Below are 24,274 nucleotides of genomic sequence, written 5' to 3' on the forward strand. Positions count from 1 at the left end.
TCCTGATACGCCTCTCCTGGGAGTGCAGTGAGGACTCCAGGGATGCCCTCTCAGATAAACCACTGAGCAAGGAGCGCTGCCACTCTGGCCTTCAACTGGTTCCTCTGTCTGAATCATTCTTATCTGGATTTAAAGTAGTGAGTAATGCCCTAGTAGGTCTTGGAATGTATGTCAGGACCCTTGGAATGTGTATCAGGAGGAACTAGCTAAAGATGCCTCACGCGGGGGCCTAAAGCAGCGTGGTAGTGAGTGCAGAAAGCATTGGGGTCTTTCACGACTGTTCTGCCAAAGCCCTCCGTCTATCTACGAGCTGAAGGGAAATGAAAGTACAAGCATGGGGCTCCAAAACTGTGTTGTGTGAGGCCCTGCAGGGGGAACCGACTAAGAAGGAACAATAGTGAGAACTGGCCACTAAGGGGTGTGCAGGATAAACTTGAGCTGGATGTTGAGAATTTTTTGAAGGGGCCTCACAAGTTCTCAGAAATGCATGGTCGTGATGGGGGTGGAGGGCCTCCCAAACCCTAAAAGGGTCAGCTACTCACTGCAAACTGCAAGGTAATTAAACAGGGCCCCGGACTGAACTATATCCATCCAGCCACGGACACCAGTCATTCTGTACTCTGCAGAGTTTAGGTACAATCGTGATGCCAAGTGACAACTTCAGTAGATATGTTATTTAATGGAACTTCTATACACACGATCAATAGCCCATTGCAGCAGAGTAAATTACTGAGCAAAAAGATGCTTTTTATAGACCTGTGCTCAAGGGCCTCTAGGACACACGTCCTCTGCCTGTGAGGATATGAGATTGCCGTGTAATCCTTCGAGATTAGAAATGATTCTGGATGAGAACTGGGCTGTGGGGGCTTTTAATTCAGTTTCTGGTCCTTCAAGTGTTTTATGGTAATGCTAATCATGGTAAATTATTGATTGTTTCATCAGTGCTAAATATACGTGACCCATACATAATTAAACATCTTTATATAACACGCTTATATAACAAAACATGTAATGCATTTGGGTACAGATGAGTAATAAATAACCTGAAAGAATTTTTTTTTTTTAAATCAAAGCCACATTTACATACACCTGGAAGCCCAATCATGCAAGACATAAAATGCTGCAACAAAAGAAAACCATCTTCAGAGGAATAGAAAATAAGAAATTCTACAAATGCATTACAAATGTACCTGTACAAAAGCTGTTGAATTACATTCAAACAATATATTCAAATAGGTAAGTATTAGTAACTGGGGAAACTGTGCTTTTAAATAATTTTCAGGTACAAACATAACCTGACCTGGTATAAAAGCTGCAATGAATAGCTGACTGTCCTCTTCAGTCAACCAGAACTGATGAAGAATATTAAACACGGCAGAGTAAGACTGTTCTGGAGGATGGAGCAGGGGAAAATAATTACATTACATTAAAACTGGACTGAGGCCAAATATGATGGAATGTTATATTAATGTCTTCTTCTATAATTGAGATGGAAGTGGCCAAAGTTTGAGGCTTGAAAACTGCTAGCATAGCTACTTCAATCTGAATTACTCTTTCCATGCAGGAGAGTCTAAAAGGCATTTTTTTTTGTTAATTTTGCTTATCCCTGAACAGAAACATGTTTTTGTTCTTCTTTGTGAATGAAATATAAATATCGCATTCATATAAAAACAGCAAATATGACAATACATTCAAGTTTGTGTATGTGCATGTGTGTAAAAATGTGCCATCCCATAACTTGAGCTGTAATAGAATGATGTAAACACTAGTCTGCTTTGCTCAAAGTCCTTCAGCTGTTTAAGTGACATGCACACAGGGCAAAAAGGGGGAAAAAAAACTCGAATTCTTTTCAGTTGCTCATTCCAAAGCCCTTTTTGCCCACACCTTTAAACCAAGCAGCTATAGTACAAACTATAGTATAAAATAACTTCATGCACATCATTCAGTCGCTTCGCTCATCTCACTGCAAATGCATGACTGGAATACAAGTAGCTGCCATTTGAAATAGTACTCAGAATTTTCTCGTTTTCTTGCTCTTTGCAGACTTGTTGTATATTGATTGTGAAGAGTCATCCATCTCCACAGTCACCTCCACTTCTGCGATGTTGTCTTGGGGGTGAGAGAAAAAAACAGATTAACATAGCATGCATTTGGAGAACATGAAATAGCCTTAACAAATAAACCCCCACATGGATGCTACATTCACTTCATATCGTCAGGTGGTCTTTCTTAATGTCATTTCTGCCAGAATTAGGCAGCTTTGTTCAGTATTGGTATTTTGGAATCACCTTTGAAGCAGTGCTATACTGCAACATATTTTTTTTTCGTAACTCGATGGAAGCCAGGTGCCAAGTCATGCATTTTCCTATAGGGGTAGATTGTCCCGGTAGTTTGTGTAATTATGAGAAGGCACTTGAAAAGGTGTGTGTGTTGTCAACTGCGTCTGCATTGCTAGCAACCCTGGTATCTTAACATCCCCCCCCCCCCACACACATCCATATTTTTCGTCTGAAAGTTGTTGCAGAACGACAACATAAGCACAACCTCACATTGTGTCAATCATGTGTACACACTGACTCAGAAACTTTAATCTCCTATGCTTTTCACATCTGTAGAGTGTCACTGAATGAGATTTCCTACTGCAGTTTTCTGTATTTGAGGTGTTTGAAATGACGGATTTTTACTGTGTGAAGGCCTTAAGTGAAGGCATCCACCAATCCTCCAGTGCAGTGCCGGCTGCCTCGCTCACCTGGTTGCGTGGTGCCGGCGTGCTGCTGCAGCTGGCTGCTGAAGAACTGCTCGCGCTGGGCCACCTGCTCCTCCCAGGCCTGCTGCAGCTTCCAGCGCTGCTGTTGGCCGAGGGTCAGCGTCTCAGGGTGGGCCTCCTCGATGTGGGCCTGGGCCGCCTCCGGGCTGTGGGAGAACTGCTGCTCCCCGCACACCATGCACACCAGCAGCTGGTTCAGTGGGTCGTAGTCCATGAGGTAGCGGCTCCGCCACGCACTCGCTGAAGCAGGGCCTCCGCTGGGATCGAGGACGTCCTCCTCTTCTTTCTTGATGGCCAACTCAGCCTCTTCTGAGGAAACACAAGGTCAAAAGAGATGAGATGAGCTCGACTTCATCTGTCGTGTTTCTACATTCAAGAATGTAAGTGAACTCATTGTAAGTGAGAATTTGGGCAAATGCAGATTGGGTTTTTTATGTTACTTTTTCTGCTATCTGAGAGATGTTACTGTCTCTACTCTAAACAACTTTGGTAGACTTCCTTCCTCTGAATGCCTTTTCAGGTTGTAAACTTTATTATTACTTTCAACTGGGACAAAATTACTAAATGGAGATCCCTCATCTTTTAAAGTATCTATGGGAAGCTCATGTGAGGTCTCCATCTAATTCTGCATAGGGACTTGACCTTGTTTAGAATACCAAAATTCAAGGGATATTTCCACCATTTGGGGAATTGCAGTCATTTTCCACCTCCCCTCGAGTTAAACTGATTTCTCCAGTTCATCCAGCTGTTCTGGCCGAGTCTGGGGATATCACATTTAGCTCCAGCCTAGCATAGATCATTGAATCGGATTAGACCATTAGCATCTCGCCTGCTAGCATCACACTTAAAATTGACTAAAATAAAATTTCTAGTAATTTTCCCATTCAAAACTTGTTAGAAAGTGTAATAACACCGGATTTTCTAGGCTGATGACATGGAACTATACTCTCATTCTGGCGTAATAATCAAGGAACGTTGGGAACGTACCATGGAGGTATTATATATAACTGGAGAGATTGATTAAGTTCCGCCCTCCATACAAATGAATGGTGGAGGCTAGGCCATAGTCAACGCCATATTGAACACTGGGGCTCGGATCCAGCGCCAGTCGGCTCTGACCATGCGCCAAGTTCCAAAGCTGGAAAAGACCATGGACCAACGTCGATTTTTATTGGATATTCTGGAAAAAGAGTCGTCCTCCAGTTCAGAGGGTGAGGATAATGCACATACCTTGCTTGCCACATAACAAGAAGAAGAGTTGCTCAGGAACGCGCGTGGAGTCCGAGTGGAGTCCCACACTGAGTAACGTTTGACTGTAGCCTTCGGATAGGTACCCGCCAACCAACATGTACGCACATGAGAGCTCGTGCCCAACACGGACTTTCGTGCACGGAGTTGGTTCCAAATGCTCCATGCGGCGCCATACTTGAAAATGGCTTATGCTAACATGCCGAAGCTAATCTGCACGCTCTTGACCCCCTGGAGCGTACTATGGGCGCAGCAGCACCTGAAAATAGTCCCCGTAGGCTATAACTTCCAGCAACAAGTTTGAGCTGCAGCAGATTATTACGCCGGAATGAGAGTATAGTTCCATGTCAAATCAGCCTAGAAAATCTCCACGTTTCATTTTCCGTTAGTCTTATTACACTTTCTTATTTGAGAAGAGACAAGTTTTAAATGGGAAAATTACCGTGTGTAATTCCCCAAATTGTGGAATATCCTTTTAAGAATGAGGCAACTTTTGCAGCAATTGTTGCATTACATTACAGACTGTAGACACATGCAACAAGGGTATTTGGAGGTTGGTCCAAAAGCATTCAACAGGTACAGGTGGTGTATTCTTATCCATCTGACACAATATACAGTATCAGATAAAGATATCTCTGTTCCAGTGTGGGATGTGTGTATGCAAGGTAAGCAAGATGCAAGGTAACAAATTACATGAGTAAACTATACCTTTCACAGGTTTGGGATGCATGCCCAAATAGCCCTCATCTGTATCCACTTGTGAACTGATGAAAAACAGGACAAAAAACATTACCATGTTAAAAAAAACATTACCATGTTAAAACATTTAAAGACATTTAAAAGGAAGTGTAATCGAGGAAACTCTTCCTATTTAGGTTACATATTTGGTTTTGAGGGGTTTTGTTTGTATGTATTCTTTTTACCTCACAGCCAAGTCAGTCTCTTCAGCCTTGAACCACTGTCTGGAATCCTGCAATGTGTAAGGACAGCTTTTACACACAAATAAAGATGCATCTTCCATAGCATGAGGAATCATTGTAATACATTACCTCAACTAAACAGCTACCTTAATTGTATTACATTATATTTACATAATCCTTGGAATAATTAATGCCCTGGCCACATTCGGATAAGGTTTCATGAGGAAAATCCTTTTTTTCAAAACTGGACCCTATTTTCCTAGCCTGGCCACGCCCACCTAGATCCCCTTTCAGGGAGATACTAGTTTGGAACACCACAATTCACTAATTAATTTATTTACAGCAAAGGGTAGGCCTACATACATTGTTTTCTGAGAGCCGATCCTGTTTATTGTCAGTTTGTAAAGTTTAGACAATGTAGGGAAGTAATGTTAGGAATCCCTGGTCAATGTGATTGAAATGATTGGTCCAGCCCAACCAAAGTTAAGGCTATGTCTACACCTGTCACCATGCTAGCATTGGAAAGGTTTCCCAATCGTGAGTGTGTTTGGTTTTTAACTAGGCTACTATTTCCCCCATTTTGGGGTCTAAATTTGTTCTAGGGAATGGTGAAACCTGAAAACCAGCAGAGCCCCTTTACAGCAAGCCTGTTCACTTCCTATTAACTCCCATTATATCGAAACTGGTTGCAGTTCACCTAGGGGGCGATCATGAGCGAGTGCAATATGAATAGGGGTCTATGGGGCTAGACAGCTAAATATCGAATGTTATTGTAGTTTTCACAAGTACAGTATGGGTTATACATCTAAAGGAAAAAAATGCCCTATCGGTTTCTTAATGGGTGGGTGCCCTAAACACGCTAGCATTCTGCTTATGAATGCTGATTGGTCAGAGAAGCTCCACAGACTTCAATTCATTCTGAGCTCACTTGCGAGTCCCCTTTAGATAAACTGATGCCAGTTTCGGAATCCGCATGTGTTCTGAGAGTGAAAGTTCTCCCTTATTTAAGTGTCTCTGACACCAGCCTTGGAGGCCACCTGCGAGGTTTTAATATCAGTGCCTCAGGATGGTTTTTCTGCACATTGTTTTATCATCAGAATACAATATAGCACAAAACAGTGTACAGAGTACTAAAATATTTTCCGGATCCAGATGAACCTTGCTTCCACAACATTTTAATAATGAGGCTACAGCACCGTTGAAAGATGGACAAATTTTCTAACCAACATTAGGTCAATACTGGACTGATCAGATCATTTTTACTCATAGCAGAAATCTGGGTGCCAAAAGATGGGAAAGTGGGAGCCAGGTTAAAGCAATTCCATGGTGTTCTAAATATAATGAAATTACACCCTACCTGAGATTGTTCATCTTGAAGTAACTGGCTTTGGGTGGGGAGGACCAGTTCCCATTCAGAAGATGTGCCCATATGTCCAAGCCCACTCTCGCGTGCTGCCTTCCTGGCCCTCTGCTCCTTCTTCTTAACCCGCCAGTACTCCCTCTTCCTTCGCATAACATCATCATCATTAACGGCACTCTGTGTGCGCTTGTGGGAACTGAAAGTGCCTGAGTGCTTGGCCAGGCTCCTGCTGTTGTGAGATGGAGGGGCTGCCGTACCGAAGAGTTCAGAGGGTCGGTGGTTGGGGCGGTTGGCTGTAAGTGTGGGGGAAGGGGGCACGGAGGCACCCGTTTGCACCTGGAGGCACCAGCGGCTCACTCCCTGCCTTTGGTCAGGGGCAGAGTCCTGTTGAGGCTGCACCATTAGCAGTGGCCCATTCTTTTCACCAGAGGGTACAGGGATTACCCTTTGCCGCAAAAGTGGAGGGACCTCTCTGCTTCCACTGGTACGTGCAAGTGCACGACCACAGGAGGGATGGCCCTGAAGGTTAGCCCTGGGAGAACATCCAGGCTTTGCGGTTTTATGTGCAATGAGGGACCTATCTGACGGTGAGCCATACTGATGGAGATTCTGCTGCTGGTTTGTATTGGAAACAGGGTGGTTCATGACATGAAGAGTGGGCAATGAATTGACTGTACCATGGTGTGTCTTTCCTTTCAAGGTGCAACCTGAAGAAGCAGAATTGTTGAGAGGTAGACTGGCCTTTGAGCAGCTGCTCTGACTTGGCCTCTGAGTCTGAAAGGAGAAAAAAGAAATTTCACACACACTTTTTATTTACAGAAACCCTTTTATAGCATAACACTTAAAGCTGCAGTTGGCAAGTCAAAATGTTGAATGTTTACAACTCTCATGCCTCTCCCCCACTACCGCCGAGCACCCTCTCATCAAGTTTGTGCTCGTCAGTGCGCACCAGACTGCACCAAACTGTAATTGACAGTCAGATCTCACACAGACCTGCTCTGATTGGACCAGAAAAACCGGGAGCTAGAAGGGTGGAGGTAGAAGTGCGGGTTTTTTTCTAAAACCGGCTGATTTATGTTGTTCTGTCGGAGCATAGTGTCGGTTTCAGTGAATATGATAAAAAAAATCTTGCCAACTGCAGCTTTAATGCTATTTGGGTCTGGCAATTAAACTTCACTTTAAGATTCTGTTATAATGTGCTGATGTACCTGAAGTGCTTTTGTAGCTGGTTTCCTCTGCTTCTCTTGTGCTTTCCTGGCCCTCTGCTGTCTTTTCATGAGCCTCCAGTACTCCCTCTTCCTTTGCAGGTTGGACTTTTCATTAGGCACCTCTGTTCCAGGTGGTTGATGACTTGATGTCTTTAAGGAACAAGATGGCTGCAGGTTGGCCCTTGTGGAGCAAAACGCCTGAACTGTTTGTGCTGAAGTAGGAGTTGTTGAGGTTTGAGAGCAGGGTGGTTGCTGAGTGGAGCAGAGAGAAGCAGGCATGATGGAAGCTGAGGAAGCCATGATGTCAGGCAAGGACCGGGTATCAATACATGGTGGACTTTCTTGACTGCAATGTGGATTGGGGAGAAGAGGAGATGTTAGAGGACAGGTGTGGCATCCTGAGTTGTCATTTGTCTGTAGATGTGCATCTTCAGCAGAAAAGCAGATGGACCCTGGCATTTCAACCTCCACTACCTCTTCAGCGGCATCTAACGCAGGATTTGGTTTGACATCAGAGGTTGTTGACTCCTCAACAACCAGTGGCTCCTCTTCAGTCTTACACTGAGATGCTTCCATTGTAATGCTTTTTTCTGGTGTGTCCGAGCTCACAACAGTGCTAAGCGATTCCTCTAGGAGTTTCTTCATGGAGGCCACAGCCAGGAGCGTGGTGGCCTGGCTGTCCACACTGCCCGATGGGTCTGTTTCACTCGGCAACTCTTGGAGTGCTGCAAGGGAGGGCTTCTGGTCACTGCAGAAGGACTGTTCCAAAGGAGAATTCAGCTCTTCCTTGACCGACAACTCTTGTTCTTGCTTCACGCTTTCAGCTGGGAGAGGAATACATATGCTGGGTGGTAAAGGGAGAGTGGTTGAGGTGTTGACTGGGACAGAGGAATTTGTTGTGGTCTGGTTGCCACTGCTGGGTATAGACACTGGGGTATGGTTCTGCCGTCTTCTCATAGCTGCCATGGCCCTTCCGCGTAACAGTCCTTGCCTAAGTCGGGCAGCACGCTTGGCTCTCTGCTCCCGCTTTTTGATTCTCCAGTATTCACGCCTTCGAGCAATCCTTTCTTCTTCAGTTAGTTCTGGAGTGGGTTCAGCAGCCACAGGAACTGTGCCAAATGGCCTGGCTACATTCCCAATCCTCTTAAAATTTGTAGTGTCATTAATAATATTTCGATTATGGTCTGGAGCAGAAACAGTCATTTGAGAAGTACTAGGACTTGAGTTTGTGAATTTATTATGAAGGTTATTGGTCAGAAGCCTAGGTGTAATACAGACTAATTTTGGAGGTTCCTGTACAGACATCCGGTCAGGGTAACTACTTCTCAGCTGAACTGCTCCTTTTTGTAAAGGTGGAGGGTTTAAGTTCATGTGGCCACTAAAACTACCACATCCTTTATTAGTGAAAACCTTGCAATGTGCAGTGGGTAGCAGTGGTTTGGAGGGGGACAACTTTTCAACTCCACCTGTGCCTTTTGCAGAAGATGTAGTTTGCATACTAATGGTGACAGTCCCATCCTCCCTAATATAGCCACCAATGGGCTCTGAGCTATCAATTATAATATTTCTCCGAAGTTGTTGGACCCTCTGACTTTCTGCTCGTGCCCGACGCATCTCCTCCAAGATGGACTGGTAGCGTTTCACACGGCGCAGCAGGCTATCCCGCTCCCTCAGCCTGGCCTTCATCTCCCCTGAGAGTTTGGCCCGCTGCTCACGCTTTTTGATGCGCCAGTATTCTCTTTTCCTGGCCATCCTTTGCTCAGCTGTCTCTTCTGGGTTTTCATGGAAAGACATGTGGGGCATCCTTGTATTTCTATGTACAAGAAACCTTTGGGTTCTTACAAACTTATTTATTTGTATTTTGGGACGTGCTGTGCCTCTGGCTGTGTTTGAAAACTGAGCGGTGACTTCTTTAGGTGCATGGGCAAAGCCTTGTTCCAAGTTCATGTTATTACTAACAACACAAGTTGATGTTGCCGCAGAGGGTGCATAAAATGCATTGGTCTGTTTTGGGACTCCTGTTTTTACAACAGCTGGTGGCTGAGGATCTATCCCAATATGATTGGATAGCAAAGGGCCATCAGATTGTTTTCTAATTGCAGTAGGTGTGCTTTTTGGACTGGGGCCAGACAATGCTAATGCCTGGTTTTGCTGCTGCCTCTGTATCTGCATTTGTGAAGCAGGAACACATGGCATCCTGGCCTGATTTACAGCTTGCCTTTGACCCTGCCTCAACAGTCTTGGCCTAGTAAGAGTTGCACAGGATGTCTGCACTGTCCCTTGCACTGTAACATCCATCCTCTGTATTCTCTCCCTCTCCCTGGCTAACTTTGCAGCCCGTTTTGCTCTTTGTTCCCTTTTCTTGATGCGCCACACCTCACGTCGTTTCGCTGCCCTCTGCTCCTCTGTCTTAGGCGTCTGTCTTTCAAGAGGAGATGTGAACTTTGTGGCCAAGGCACACGGTTTAGTCTTAATGTTGGCACTACCGACTTCTGAGGAGCACTGTTTCACATCAACCCCTACTTTGTTTGTCACACTAAGAGGCACAGCTTTATGTGGGATTTGGACTCTTACTTGAGGCCTCTTGTGGTCATTAAGTCCAGGTTTACCCTTTTGTGGAAGGCTGTGACTATACACCTTAACTGAAGTTGTTCTATTAGTAGCTTCTATTCTGCTTGGAGTTCTGTGGTTCACGGTAATAGCAGGATGCACTGTGACATGAACTGCAGGCACTGGGGCGTTGATGTTCTGTAGAGATCTGCTGGATTTGGCTAAGGTGTTGGATACAACTGAAGGCCCTGTTGTGGCCATTTTTCTACAACCCATTGCACTGCCTTGTGGAGCATCTGATCCCTCTGGGATTTTTGGTAAGACTTTGTTTAGTTTAATCCTCTGGAACCATCGGACATTCTGGGCAGGGGAAACGTTTTGTGGTGAGGAGCCTGGAACTGCTCCCGACACACGAACCTCACTTTCACCAGTCTTGACCACTCGCTCACCACAGCTGGAGGTCAAAAGACCTGATTCAGATGGGTCACACACATTGGACTGGTATGTTCCATCTCTGTTTAGCAACATGGGACCCGACGCAGCATTTTGCACATGGGCACCAAAGGTGTTGCGTCTCGCATCACAGACACTTGAGTTCTCTGCCCCAAGCTTCTTCCTAACAGCCGACACTTTTGCCCTTTGTTCCCTTTTCTTAGTTCTCCAATATTCCCTCTTCTTAGCAAGTGTGGCGTTATCAAATTCAGATGCTGGGCGATAGCGCTGTGTGCGAGGACCTTTTGCAGTGGCCATTGGATCATCGACTCTGCAACAGTCTTTAGCAAAGAAACTGTAGTCTCGCCTCACATTACACTCCAATTTGTTCAGTTAGTTTCCCATCTTGGAGGTTAACAGCAGTCACATATTGGGTCACTTTGGTATTCTCTCCTCTGACTGTAACCAAATGACATATGAATCAAAGACATTTGTCCATCTATCAGAGGTTTGTGCTGCAGCATCCTGTGGTCCTGAGAAAGAAATAAGAGTAGAAAGACAGGTTTTCTCAATTTACATTTTTAAGTCCAGAATGTGACTATTCATATGTACATCAAAAGAGAGGCTGTGAGATAAAAATAGGCTACATAGTATTTTTAGACAAGCACTACCTGTGCATCTCATGAAATAAATAACATAATGAATAACATAACTTTATTGTAGCACTATCAAGGGGTATAGCCTACTAATAATAAAGCATTATTGAAATGTTTTGTATATTTCAAAATAACTTGACAATAACATCACTAACTTTTTCGTTTATTAGTATGCAAAAAAAGAGAATACGGCAACAAAACACGACGGTTAATGTAAAGATCACAGTGCCTTATTGTCCACGGTTAAGAAATGGCTGATTGAATGAACATTTTCATTCCCGCTATACAGACATCCCACCTTTCCTGGAAGCTAGCTCACACATATTGATAACGGCTCCCTGATGCTCAACATCAAAGCATCTTACAGTGCGATGGCAGAGTTTTACAAAAAAGTATTTCACCCTCAAGTGGACCCTGCCAATAGATGACAGTGTTGCTTGCTGCACTGTGTGCAACATTTAGACTACTTTTCCACTGCCCTTTGTGGTCAAATTACTTTAAAGACATGCTGAGGTAAATTTAACAGGTGTCATTCCTTCTTTTTAAGTATCTGGCAAGCTGCTCAGGTAAGCCTCATCGTTCCTCCATGACTTTTCCCTGACAAAAATCCTGAATTTCCAAGACCATTTGGGAAATGAATAACTGGGCATTGAATTATCAAAGGAAGGCTAACCACAGCCACAAGCAAGCAGTAATCGGAAAAGTGAATAACCCGATTAACACCAATGCTGCTTGAAAATCTTTAAATCAATCAAAACAACACAACTGCAATTTTATTCATATTACCTGAAATACACAATCAAAAAACATGACTTATTAATGTGATTATCCATTAAATTAAAAATGGAGATATAGTGTTTTGGAACCAAACTCATTTGTATTTATGTATTTTGTCAAGTACATTTTAAACTACTACAACAAAATTCCCTGATATTCCCTGACTTTGCCCCAAAAATGATATAAGTCCTTGACTTTCCATGTCTGGAATAGACTTTATTAAAAATGTCATAATATTCCAGATATTCCATGACCGTAGAACCCTGAAGCCTATGTGATGAGGCCAAACTCCCTAGAAACTGAATTGAATAAATGAACCTGTGTAGATTATAAACTGCAATAGGCTGTGATATATTATAACATTTTGTCATCAGAGGTAGGTGGTAAGTGTCATGGTGCCTCCCTGAAATGAGTTTGAGATATGTCTGCCCTATAGGCCTTCCTACGTGTCATTTAGTAGCCTATGAAATTTAACTTAAGCCATTTTAGCCATTTACTTTTTTCAGTGTGGTCAACTGTTCTCAATTTAATTGATTTCTCTCTAACCAAACTCAAGATAAAACACAATTTGCGGTTCGCCAGTAACCAGGGCTGTATGTCTTAGGTCATATCAGCCTTTGACACACATAGGTTACAGATTTTAGTACAACCAGCAGGCCTACCAAGAAAGGTCAGTAAGTGGCAATGACACTCTGGCCAAAATGTGGTGCCAACATGGGTCTTGATTAATTAATGTAACATTTCTAAATTGCCTGTTGTAATGGGACACATAAAACTATAGCCTAATGATAAGATATTTCACTCACCAATTAACCTGATTTTTAAGACTTTAAGACTCTCTCACTTATAGATAGAGATCTGATTTGCAACTGCACAGTTTAACAACACAGAGAATCAGAACAACATGCAAAAAAGCACTGTCTGGGAGAGCAGAACCCTCATCAATAAAAGACCTATGGTGATGTTAAAAGAAAAGTTTGGTCTATCAACAATCCAAGGTCTATTTTTAAATGATAAGGTGTGCAAACTGTCATTGGGGATGTTAACCGCGTTAATTTAAGTAGTGCTGAGTAAGACCAGAATGCATTCGCAAGGGAATAGCATAGGCTATAGCAAAAACTGTGTTGGGGCAAATTCGCTACATCAAAGTAAATCGCTACTTTAAGATACTGACAAGGTTCAAAATATCATTACACTAATGTGATACTGTAGAGAGGATCCCTGCAGACAAACAGAAGTAGCCTATTGTTAACTTTGTAAGTGGAAAGAGTAGGCTATTCTTTCACACAAACTCGCGTCACAGACCTACATCACACACCACTTGGAGGTGCAAACAATCGGAGTTTTGGTTGATTTGACCATCAGTTAACTTGGAAACAGGCATTTCACTTTGGATAGACAATAGCAATACATCATAGAAGTGAGTGATTAACGTCCAAAAATCTAGACTGTAGTAGGCTAACTCAACATTTGACATGTCCGATATGTTTAGTGTTCTAAAGACGTCAAATAGTCTGCTATAGCTTCCAAATTCATAGCCAAGGACCAGAAGTGAACATGCATGGATGGCTATAAAAGCTGTGTTTTCATTATACAATCTAAACAAGGCAAAATACATTTATAACCCTTAAGCCAGCTCCTTACTACAGTATGATCTCAATGGTGATGCAGCATTTGTTTGCACCTCCAACAGCATGGTGTAGCCTACATGGTTACCTCCCAAAACCATCCTCAAATGCCCACAAATAGCCTAACTGTATGTTTGTGTGAAAGAATAGAAAAGTAGCCTGGCCAGCCCACACTAGATCTCTTTTAAGGGAGATAGATTCACTAGCGTTTCCCCAGGTCGGCAGACTAGCCTACCTGTTTTTTAAGAAAAAAGTTTGTACACTCCTTGGTACTCTTTTTTGAGTTTATGTGTCATTATTTGGCAGATGACGTTTCGACCTTGCGGTCTTCCTCAGATTCACTTGCCAGACTCGGCAGACTACCTGCCCAATCAGCAACAAGAAGGGATGACGCTAGATTCAAAACCGTAAGGGGCTATGGTAAGGGCCAGAAAACATCAAAAAAGTGCAGTTGGAAAAATTTTGAATTTAATTTACAGCAAAGGCCCACATACATTGTTTCTGGACTTCTTATGCTGTTTATTGTCAGTTTGGAAAGTTTAGATTAAGTAGTAACGTCAGGAATCCCTGATCAATGTGATTGGTTAGGTTGGACCAATGATTCCGATTTTAGCCCCACCCACATTTTAATTGCTTCCTAGCCCATGCTTACACCCAACTGCATGGCCTAAAATATATAGGCCTATTACTAATGATCCTTGCCCCACTAGAGGCCACAGAATGTGACATTAATGGTCAAGAGTTAAAGTAGCTAGCACACACATACCAATATGCAGTTCAAATGATTCCCTGTTTTCAACTACATAAAACCCTTTTTTTTTTATAAATGATTCCCTGTTTTCAACTACATAAAATCCTATGTTTATGCTATAGCACACTGAAATAACAGAGCTGACTTTTAGATGCTCTCTTTGTTGGCTGGAATGCGGAGAATTCCTGAAAAATCTAGACGTGGAACAGTCAAATCAGGAAGCAAAAACACCGACCTGTCCCTTTAAAACATGTCCCCCTCTGTCTATAGTGGAGGGTTATCGTTAGCCATAATTCACGTATTTATTTACAAATACATTCAGCTAGGGCTCCGTAGCATATCCTACAGTAGTGCGACAAAATTGAGAGGGTTAAATAACTTACAAGCGCGCCAGTTTCGTTGTAATCATGCCCAGTTTGCGTTGTCTCTTGTGTAACGTTACTACTGTAGGCTACAATGGACAAGCTCTTCCTTCTCCTGTCCACACAGACTGGCGTCTGTCTGCCAGGGGATTGCTTTATGTAAAACGAAGCGATACCAATTACATAGCAATGCTCGGCGCCATTCAAAACCACTCTCCGAAATTTGTGAAATAAAGCATGCATCAGTTTTACCTGGTAGTTACACCTAACTTTCCGGGACACTTTTCGGGCGCTTGGACATGGGCACAGTCAGGACACTGCAGCTACTTTGCACGAGCCAGGCTGCCTTTCTTCCTATTGATGCCTTGACAACGGTGAAAAGTACCAGGATGTGGGACCTAACAGCTTGTGTGTACACTGCGTAACGCGTGGACAGACAGAACGTTCTTAAAGCTCCAGTGCGAACCAAAAGAGGACATGGCTGCGTGTGCGTGTGAGAGTGTGTTAGCAATATTAACTCCGATATGAGACGAACGTGCGTGTCGGTAACTGACACAAAAACTGAGAACTGAGAAATGTGGTTTAACATTGATTCATTTGTTGATAGATGATTGAACACAAGCTCGCATGACAGCCACATGAGTAACCTACATTTATCCCACAAACACGTTGCATACAACAGCTGGAGGCCTGGCTTATCAATGCTGTGTTGTGGAATATTTCATGTTTTATGTCTTCACTTGGCCTACCCCAGATAGCAAGAGGCTGGTGGAGTGCTGTCGGCCCACTGGGCCGGATCAGGTGGTCCACTGGTGTTTCTCTCATTGGTTTTCCTGCGGTCCACTGGTAGGTTGCTGACAAACACCCCAACACTTTGTCAATTGTGGTCCAAAATTTTTTTTTTTTTAAATATTCACAACCAGTTAAATTAAAGATGATGGTGGTCCAGCAGCAGACTAGTGGCACACTACTGGTGGTCGGATATTTGCAAATCTGATTTTGCTATCTGGGGCATAACATGACCATTGCTATATGAACAAAAACCTACAAACTGGCAAAACATGTTTCAAACAACATCCAAAGTCTGAGTCATAAATAAGCTCCTTGTCTCCATTGTGTTAAAGTTATTCCAAGCATATTTCCATATTCAAATACGGGCCATTTCTAACAATCTTGGTAAAGAGTGACCACCAGTAAATAACTAACATTTTTAATTGAAGATGACTAGTCTACAAAGTATCCTACTTTTTCATTCATATGAACTGTGGTGAGACCCTTGTTAACAGACACACATGTAGGCCTACAACTAATGAGGACAAAGATGTAGTTATTAAGTAGAAAACAAAGTAGTTTGTCTTTGGATGAGCCAGGATTCACGTGTGCTGAGCAGTATTACATGTTTTCTGTATGGTTTCAGAGCTTTTGAGCATTGATTGAGCAGATTTCATCAGGCATATATCAGACCTTACATATGCACAGAGACGTCTTGAATTTTCAATAATGATCAATTCCTGATATTTTGGTTTCATTTTTTTCATTGGAGCTATAGTGCACTAGAGGGATGAACATCACGAAAACAAAACTCTATAACAGCCATCTTCTAGCTTCAACATTTCAAAAAGAGTTTCCTATGGTTCTGTTAAGGGAATACAAATCACAAGGAATATCTGCACACTAGCTCCCCTTTTTGTCTTGTTTATTAGAATTGTACTATAGGTAACTCTGACGTCTCGAGCATCAATCTTCATCAGACTACATCAGATCTCATCAGACCTTAAGGGAATAACCTGATACCTTAAATGGACTGATTAATGTGGCCAACTCATTCCCATAGGCTTTTAGGTAGGCTAGATCCAATCCCATTTAAGTGCAGGCTATATGGTTTGTTTGTAGTAGGCTACTTGAGCATGACCTAACCTATAAGTGCTGCATATAGAGTAAAAAATAATTTGTTAAATGTTTGTGTTATGCCACATGATACATTGTTTAAATAAATTATACCAACCATTTAAGCTGTCCATAATGACTCATCTTGAATATCAAAGCACTGGCCTTGTTTGACATGTTAAGCAAACCTTTATACAAATTCCAATGACCTGTTTTTCAATTATTATATTATTAAATTCAAGATTAAAGCCCAATTTGGAGGCTGTTTTTATTTTTGTACAAAATGTCATATTTTTCTAAGTAGGCTTAGACTAGCCTATACAAAAATAACATTTGACATCCCTACAAAACCCGAAAAAGTGTTATGTGGAATGTGGACAACATTTTTTAAAATCCTGAAAAATGTTAGAATTATGTGGAATGTGGACGTTGTTTAATTGTAATTAGTAGATTTGGCAGTGTGAGAGTGTGGCCCAGGTCGAAGTCCTCAGGGAGATTGACCCGGACCTCCATGGACAGCCTATCTAAAAACTACTGGCCCCCGGATACGTGTGTCGCTGCGTGAAAGCCGCTACTGTCTCTTTAAATTTACCCAGGAGCCCCTTAAGGAGCCCCAGGGGCCCCTAGCTCGGCTCCCCACCCTGAAGACAAGCTGAGTCTCAAAATACGTCCAGGAGGCCGTTACAAAACCGACCGACCAAAATTTGACAGGCCCGTTCGGCGATTCCTCACATGGATTTATGACCGACACAGTGTGGTATCGATGCATAAAAAGTTAAGTTGACTCGCGCACTGAGGGGCACCGCACCGCACAACACTGCACTTACAGGAATGGGTGCGTGCGTGTTTCAGATAGCTCACTAAAGCGCCTGCCGAATGACTCTAAAAACACCTCCGTCCGTGGCACTGCTACAGAGACGACGTAGGAACCTCTTTATACACAACGACGTTACATAGGTATGGAAAAACAGGAACCGAAGGAGCCCGAGGTCCAACCGTGCGCTGAGCAGACAGATTGCCTCTCATTAATAATAAGCGGCGAGGAGGAGACGATAGAAGACCAGACGGACTTTGGAGTTCCTTTGGGAGGTAAAGATTGAATCTTTAACATTTGGATTTCACCCTTTCGCCTGGTCTCCGACCTCAGTCGGTGTTAATCCGTGTGACGGACAATACAGTTGGGCAGCATGGCCCCTCGTTCCACGGGCTCCACTATAAACAAAGGCATAATACCATGCTGGCTGCGTACTGTGATGCGCAGTCGCCACCCAGTGGAAAGCAGCAGTGCATCAAATGGAGTCGCCGCCCCCCCGCGTTGAGAGCTTGTGGTGCTTTGCGGAAATGAACAACTCCGTGTGTGACTGTAGCCACCCCTGAGTGAAATACACACATTATCGCCACAGATCACAGATATTTTACCAACCGTTGCGCAAATAGCACTAATTTGAACTGAAACCGATAACCAGACGAGCTTTCTGTCAATGCTTTATGTAAAGGGGTGTAATATAATTTGGGAAAACCTATGCTAGGGTAGAATGGAAACATTAGGCTACGTTAATCTAATAAACGTAATGTTTCCATTCTATTCTATTCTTCCATAAAAAGCCATGTTTCAGTCGGATTTTAAAATAGCTTCATGTAGGCTAGGTGTGCAGTCACACATGATTCACTACATTTGATGAAGGGAGGAATCAACATCTCCCCCCTTTCCCTTGTTCTGTGTTTAGGTGAGGATGGCATCACTAACGGCCACAGTCGAGAGGAGGAGGAAGAGGAGACAGGGATCCCCTCAGGTTCAGCGCACACCTCCTACTGGAGTGTCAGCGAAGACCCCGATGCCCCTTTCCTCCTGTCCCCCATGCCTGGCCCCTCTCAGCTCAGATCCACCCCACCATCACCGTTGGCCTCGCCGCCGCTGCCGCCTCCGGCCCGACCCGAACGGGCCTCGCGTCCAGGCCTGAGCCGCATCCCAGGCCGCGACCACCGGCGCTACTACCACGAGTACTGGCGCAGCGAGTACCTGATGGACTTCGACCCGCGGCGGCACGGCATGATCTGCATGGTGTGCGGCAGCTCGTTGGCCACGCTCAAGCTGAGCACCATCAAGCGACACATCCGGCAGAAGCACCCGGACTCGCTGCTCTGGAGCGCCGCCGACAAGGAGCTCATCCGGCAGGGCTGGGAGAGCCACCTTGGCCTGGAGGCCAGACAGAGGCCGTTCGGATCGGGTGGAGGAGGGAGAGATGGAGGAGAAGAAGATGAAGATGGAGATGGAGGAGAAGGGGCAGTGACAATAGCAGCGGCTGAGGAGATGCTGGACTGTGCCCGGCGCTCGACAGGTTTGTGTGTGTATGTGTGTGTGTGTGGGGGGGATTTAGCAGACACTTTTGTCCAAAGCCAAAGGGATGCGTATTGAACTGGTGCAAGCTGTTTTTTCAGGTGGCAAGACTACCAATTGTTCCAACAGTGCTTGAAGTGTGTAAGAACTGAATAGGGCGTGTCCCACTTTTTGATCTTATGAAGACATCTTACAGACTTGCAATATCAGAGGGACTGGCTTTTTAAAATATAAATGAAGGAATTCCAACAAGTGACGCTTACCCATCCATATCTGTCCATGTTTTTCTCCCCAGGTAAACCTGTTGTTTTGACCCCCAAACGGACGCCGCCGTCAGGCAACAGCAGCTGCAGTGCGGTGGCCCCTGCCTCTCCCCCTTCCTCCGGCCCAGTCAGCGAGGACTTCCAGATGCCCTCGGCCCAGACGCTGGAGCGCTACCTGAACGACTCGCTGCACGCCTGGTTCCGGCAGGAGTTCCTGATGGAGTACCAGGCGGAGGCGGGCCGGCTGGTGTGCATGGTGTGCGGCAGCGCGCTGCCCTCGCTCCACCTGGAGCACATCAAGAGCCACGTGCTGGAGCTCCACCCCAACTCACTGGTGTACAGCTCTGAAGAGAAGCACTGCATCCTGCAGAGCTGGGCACAGACCCACGGTGAGCAAGGCTCTCTCTCTCTGAGTGTGTGTGAGTGTGTGTGTGTGTGTGTGTGTGTGTGTGTGTGTGTGTATTTTCATCTCTGTGTGTGAATCAGTGAGTGTGTCTCTGAAGGTTAGTGTGAGTTTATGTTTGTAAGCTTAGAGGATAAGGTGTGCTAGGGGTTCCAGGACTACTGATGAAGTTTTTCATAATAGTTGTTGACTAGTCGTGGTGTACTGGGTCCAGTAGTGCTGTCTCTGCTTTACTGCTAGGAATGTCTAGCCCATTTAGCCTTTATGTCATTTTGTCCACAACTAGTTGACTGCTGTCTACAGGGCCAACTAGTGATTTTAATAGTCAACTAGTTGATTAAATCCCTGGTATGCGACTGTGCCTACCTGTGTGTGTGTGTTTTTGTGTGTGTGCGTAAGACTGGGTTATACACTGTCCCACACTGTTTTTTTGGTGTACTGTATACATGGCAGTGTGTTTAAGATTGTTCCGGAGACCATTTGTTGAGTGGCTTGTATGTCTCTTTCTTCCCGCTGCTCTTGTTCTGTACATTTTGGCCCTCTCTCCATCCTCTTAACATCGCCCTCACACTCCCATCAGAATCGCAGTCCAGCCCACTGCCAGATTTTTTCAAGATAGAGTCCGACGCCAAAGACCCCACCGACTCCACTCCCCCTGTAGACCCGGCCGGCGGCTGCATGGACTTCCTCCCGCAGAGCGTCGACGTCAGCGGTGTCCTCCTCACCCCCATCCCCGCCGACACGACGCCTCACGAGGTGGACAACAACAACAACAACAACAGCGGCAGCAGCAGCAGCCACAACAGCAACAGCAACATGTCCTCCCCATCTCCCTCTCTCCCTCCACCACCTCCACCTCCAGTTCCACCTCCGCCTCCGCCCCTGCACCACCCCCCTCTGCGCCCCCCGGCCCGGAAGCGGCGCCTGCGAGACGGGTTTCCGTGGCGCCTGCGGCTGGACTACATGGTGGCGTATGGGCCGCAGGGCGCCGGCTGCTACTGCATGGTGTGCTGGCAGGAGCTGCCCGCCGCCAAGGTCAGCGGCTTCCGCCAGCACATCCAGGAGAGCCACCCGGAGACCACACGCCTGAGCCGCCGCGAGAGGGAGCAGGTGGCTGATGCCTGGGTGCGTGACGCACCCTCGGGAGGGTCGAGGGGAGACGGGACAGGTGAGGGGAACTTCTGGGGGGGGGGGAATAGAATGTTTAGGTTAGCTCCAGCTAGCGCTAACACTGTGCACTTGCTTGTAAGAGAGTACAAGGAGAAGAGGCCTTTCAGTTTTACAAAAATTTTATGAATGAGAATGCCTTAACCTCCATATACCTCCATATGACTGGAATTCAGTACAGCACCATGGAGTTTGTTTAAATTTGTAGAACAGTAGTATGGCAGTCTTGTAAGTCTTGTAAGTCTTCTAAGGCTCTATTCTATTGTGTTTCTAGTTTATATGTGAGCTCTCACCCATAGAGTTTGTCTTGCCCTGTTATCCCAAATATTTCCTCACTGCCCTTCTCTACTGACTATGTCCATAGCTGGGACTCCGGGAGACATCATCACCTTGCCCATATCAGATGGACTGGACAGCCAGACATCTCCCAAGAAGAGCAGTGGACAGACCAAATCAAAGCATCAGGACACCATCAGCTCTAAGGGCTCTGCCAAAAACGGGCCTGCGTCCAGTGACCCGGCTCTGGCGTCATCCTCGGGGCGTCACCACGGCCACTATCCAGGCAAAGACCAGCGGCGGAACTACCAGTCGCGCTGGCGCACCGAGTACCTGATGGACTACGACGGCCGGCGGCACGGGCTCATCTGCATGGTGTGCGGCGCCACGCTGGCCACGCTCAAGGTGAGCACCATCAAGCGCCACATCCAGCAGGTACACCCGGCCTCGCTGGCCTACGGGCCGGACGAGCGACAGCGCGCCCTGCAGGCCTACGGCCACACCGCGGCGCCGACGCTGCACTACGCGCATAACGACGCCGCCGATGACGACTGCTTCTCTGCTCAGGACCACGAGGCCGCATCGGGCCTTTTTGTCACTTAACCCCCGGGGGGAAAAAGAGAGAGAAGGGGGGGGGGGAGGAGGAGGAGAATGTGTTTACACTGAGGACGATAGGTTTTATTCTCGCGGTTTCTCTCTTTCTTTCACTTTTTTCCTCCTTGCGTGTAGATGTATGACTGTAGCTTGTGGCCAGTGATGTTTGGCTCATCACTGAATGAAAAGAAAGAAAGAACGATAGAAAAAAGGGGAGGATGTGTGTTGCTCTGGTGCTCCTTCACACTCTCTCCTCTTTCACTTTGACTTTGTCCTTTTGTTTTCTCTTGTTTTCTCAGGAAATGGGAATGAAAGGCTGATATTTTCAAGGCTGTTGCAAAATGCTTTAGTGATATTTTTTTTTCTGTAGAGCACTTTTTTACCCCCTTAACACATGCACGTTACAAAGGAGCAATTGTGAACGGAAACTTCACGTGATAAATACCACTTAAATTACTGATACATACAGCCTCATGTATGATCTTGTGATCCTTCAAAGGAGATCTTATTTGTAAATGTGCTGTTTGGTCAACTCTTTCCTTCCCCAACTAACTGAACTAAACTTAAGAAAATTTTGCATGAAAGTGGCATTGGACAACCACGTCTACTTAAAAAATAATACTTTTCTGTTAGGAAATTTTTTTGATTTGGACTGCACTTTCTTATTATCCTCAGCGTAAAGAAAATTACACTGAGGGAAAAAAAAAAAAAACGTTCCATGCTTTGGACATATAGGTATGATTTTTTTTACAAGCACTTTTATGCAATGCTATTTGTACACCAACAAGGTTTGTAGAAAAAAATGCCCTTTTTGTACGGACACTCAGTGGAGAGTGTGTGTGTGTGAGTGTGTATGTATGTGGATACAAAGATTACACTACATATTCCATTTTGCATGGAGGTCATTGGTCATGCATGGTTTATGGAAAGCATGTTTCTTATCTGTCAGAGCCAAGGTTGCCTGGGGCTGGTCTCTAAAGCTGGCATCCAAGGTGGCACTAAACAGCACACACATGCCTTCATGAAGGTGATCATCTGTGTGAATGCATTGGCTAAATTATGGACTATAAAACATGTTTCTTTCTTCCTTGTGTTGTTTCACATTCCATGCAGTCCATATATGGAGGACCTTGAGAGGGCAGAACAGTTTGGAATAGGTCCGTGAGTTGTAATGACCTCCCGCTCATGCCAAATTGTTTCGGATCTGAAGAATGTGACCTATGTCTTAAGACACTGGTTAATGGGTCGTTTGGGCCCCTTGAAGAGCTAAGGTAGCCATTCCGTTTTACAGGTATTGGTTAAGCACACCGGTAACATCTCATTTGTGGCTTGATTCCACCGTACTGTATCTGTATCTGAGAGTTATGACTTGTGGAAGTGTCTCTTGGTCAATTTCCCTGGTCTGAGTGCACTTCAGGTGACTACACTGGCTGCAGGTTACTCACGGCTCAAAGATGACCACAGATAAGAGGGAGCTGGAGAGTCAAGGTTTCCAGAAATTCCTAAGAGGGCTTTTGGAGGCAGAGCAGCTAAACAGCACAGCCTGAAGCCCCAAGGTGGAACACAGAACTCCAGCAGGGCCGATCCAATCAAGATTTTAGATCTCCACAACGTTGTATTTGTACAGTACCATTCCAAAACCGAATCCTTTGTGTCAGATTATTTAGCCTATGTCAAAGTTTCATGAAGCTATTGTAGAATTCTGGGGTATTCTCACTGTATTCTGATGTGTCCATATGTTACTTCTGTGTGTAGTGTATAACGGACAGAGGTCCATACCATTGTATAAAACCTTGTTTAGTACCAAAAGCCTGACCAGATGTGGACACTAAGGGAGGCTTAGGCCTATATCACAAGCACATAGGCTTTGCCATGTTGGTCCGCGACCGACAAGGTTATATACAATGGACCTCTCCCCACAGGAGTAACATATGAACACATCAGAATACAGTGAGAATACTCCAGAGTTCTACACTATGAAGCTTACCGCTCTCAGTGAGTTGTGCTGTATGTGTGAAAGGTCACCTCCTGGTCTGTGACAGCTTCTTAATTGAAAGGGGGCAGCTGATTACATTGATGGCTTTGACAGCTGGAAACATTTTTCACTGACTGAACAAGGGCAAAGCTTTTTCATATCTAGAAAAAGTGACACGTTATCTCAAAGGGTGTTTTCGACCATGATAATCGTTTATGGACTTCAACTGAACTTGTAATTAATTTGTTCCAAGTGTCCACAGCACGTTTCTGTAAAGGCTGTGAGGCATTAGCTTTGGCCAAATGCACAAACTGCACAGAGAATGTGTGAATAGAACACATTGCATTGCCAGTTTGTAGGTCCTAAACATATGCTTACAATGGGTCCCTGAAGAAAAATAACACTGTACATTTTATATGGAGGGTCCCGGAGGAATGTCATAAGCAAACAGGGGAATCCAAACAAAATGGTTTACTGAATTAATATATATGGCAAGAGAGGCACACCAGACTTCATCTTTGGTAGGAATAGAAATGGCATTTTGTTATGTTCTTATTTTCCCTTGCTTTTCACACTTTTGTGACATCACATCTGTATCCCTGGTGAGGAGGGCTGGATGTTTTTGCTACATGCTTTCTGAGTATCTGCCTGACCTTGTAATAAAAACATGGACAAAATTGGAATGTTGGTGGGGTTCTTTTAAAAGACAACT

The 24,274-nt window shown here is 44.8% G+C and overlaps 2 protein-coding genes across 3 annotated transcripts; one reads left to right on the forward strand and one right to left on the reverse strand.

The window, feature by feature from the left end:
- Nucleotides 1-417: 417 nt before the first annotated feature.
- Nucleotides 418-15,173, reverse strand: LOC143127770 (uncharacterized). Of its 2 annotated transcripts, none has more exons than XM_076289463.1 (7): nucleotides 14,912-15,173; nucleotides 7,504-11,018; nucleotides 6,293-7,069; nucleotides 4,939-4,985; nucleotides 4,724-4,779; nucleotides 2,750-3,076; nucleotides 418-2,109 (listed from the first exon to the last, which is right to left on the reverse strand). In XM_076289463.1, the coding sequence occupies exons 2-7, from the start codon at nucleotides 10,801-10,803 to the stop codon at nucleotides 2,012-2,014; spliced, it is 4,605 nt and encodes a 1,534-aa protein (XP_076145578.1). In that variant the 5' UTR covers nucleotides 10,804-11,018; nucleotides 14,912-15,173; the 3' UTR covers nucleotides 418-2,011. The 2 variants fall into 2 exon arrangements, with proteins under 2 accessions (XP_076145578.1, XP_076145579.1); XM_076289464.1 differs by lacking the exon at nucleotides 14,912-15,173 and adding an exon at nucleotides 14,681-14,880.
- Nucleotides 15,174-17,185: 2,012 nt separating this feature from the next.
- Nucleotides 17,186-24,245, forward strand: zfta (zinc finger translocation associated). The gene is made up of 5 exons (XM_076289465.1): nucleotides 17,186-17,635; nucleotides 18,274-18,885; nucleotides 19,180-19,536; nucleotides 20,131-20,718; nucleotides 21,082-24,245. The coding sequence occupies exons 1-5, from the start codon at nucleotides 17,506-17,508 to the stop codon at nucleotides 21,594-21,596; spliced, it is 2,202 nt and encodes a 733-aa protein (XP_076145580.1). The 5' UTR covers nucleotides 17,186-17,505; the 3' UTR covers nucleotides 21,597-24,245.
- Nucleotides 24,246-24,274: the final 29 nt, after the last annotated feature.

This window comes from Alosa pseudoharengus, unplaced genomic scaffold, assembly GCF_046254945.1.
Source record: "Alosa pseudoharengus isolate Yale_2024_CS ecotype anadromous, Long Island Sound unplaced genomic scaffold, YU_APseudo_1.1 YU_APseudo_1.1_scf_17, whole genome shotgun sequence".
NCBI classification, from domain to species: Eukaryota; Metazoa; Chordata; class Actinopteri; order Clupeiformes; family Clupeidae; genus Alosa; species Alosa pseudoharengus.

Coding starts and splice junctions, on each gene's coding strand:
- LOC143127770 (XM_076289463.1), bottom strand. CDS start 10,803: ATGGCCACTGCAAAAGGTCCTCGCACACAGCGCTATCGCCCAGCATCT. Junction 4,986..6,292: donor TTCAAGATGAACAATCTCAG/GTAGGGTGTAAT, acceptor TACACATTGCAG/GATTCCAGACAGTGGTTCAA. Junction 4,780..4,938: donor GAGACTGACTTGGCTGTGAG/GTAAAAAGAATA, acceptor GTTTTTCATCAG/TTCACAAGTGGATACAGATG.
- zfta (XM_076289465.1), top strand. CDS start 17,506: ATGGAAAAACAGGAACCGAAGGAGCCCGAGGTCCAACCGTGCGCTGAG. Junction 18,886..19,179: donor CTGTGCCCGGCGCTCGACAG/GTTTGTGTGTGT, acceptor TTTTCTCCCCAG/GTAAACCTGTTGTTTTGACC. Junction 20,719..21,081: donor GTCGAGGGGAGACGGGACAG/GTGAGGGGAACT, acceptor CTATGTCCATAG/CTGGGACTCCGGGAGACATC.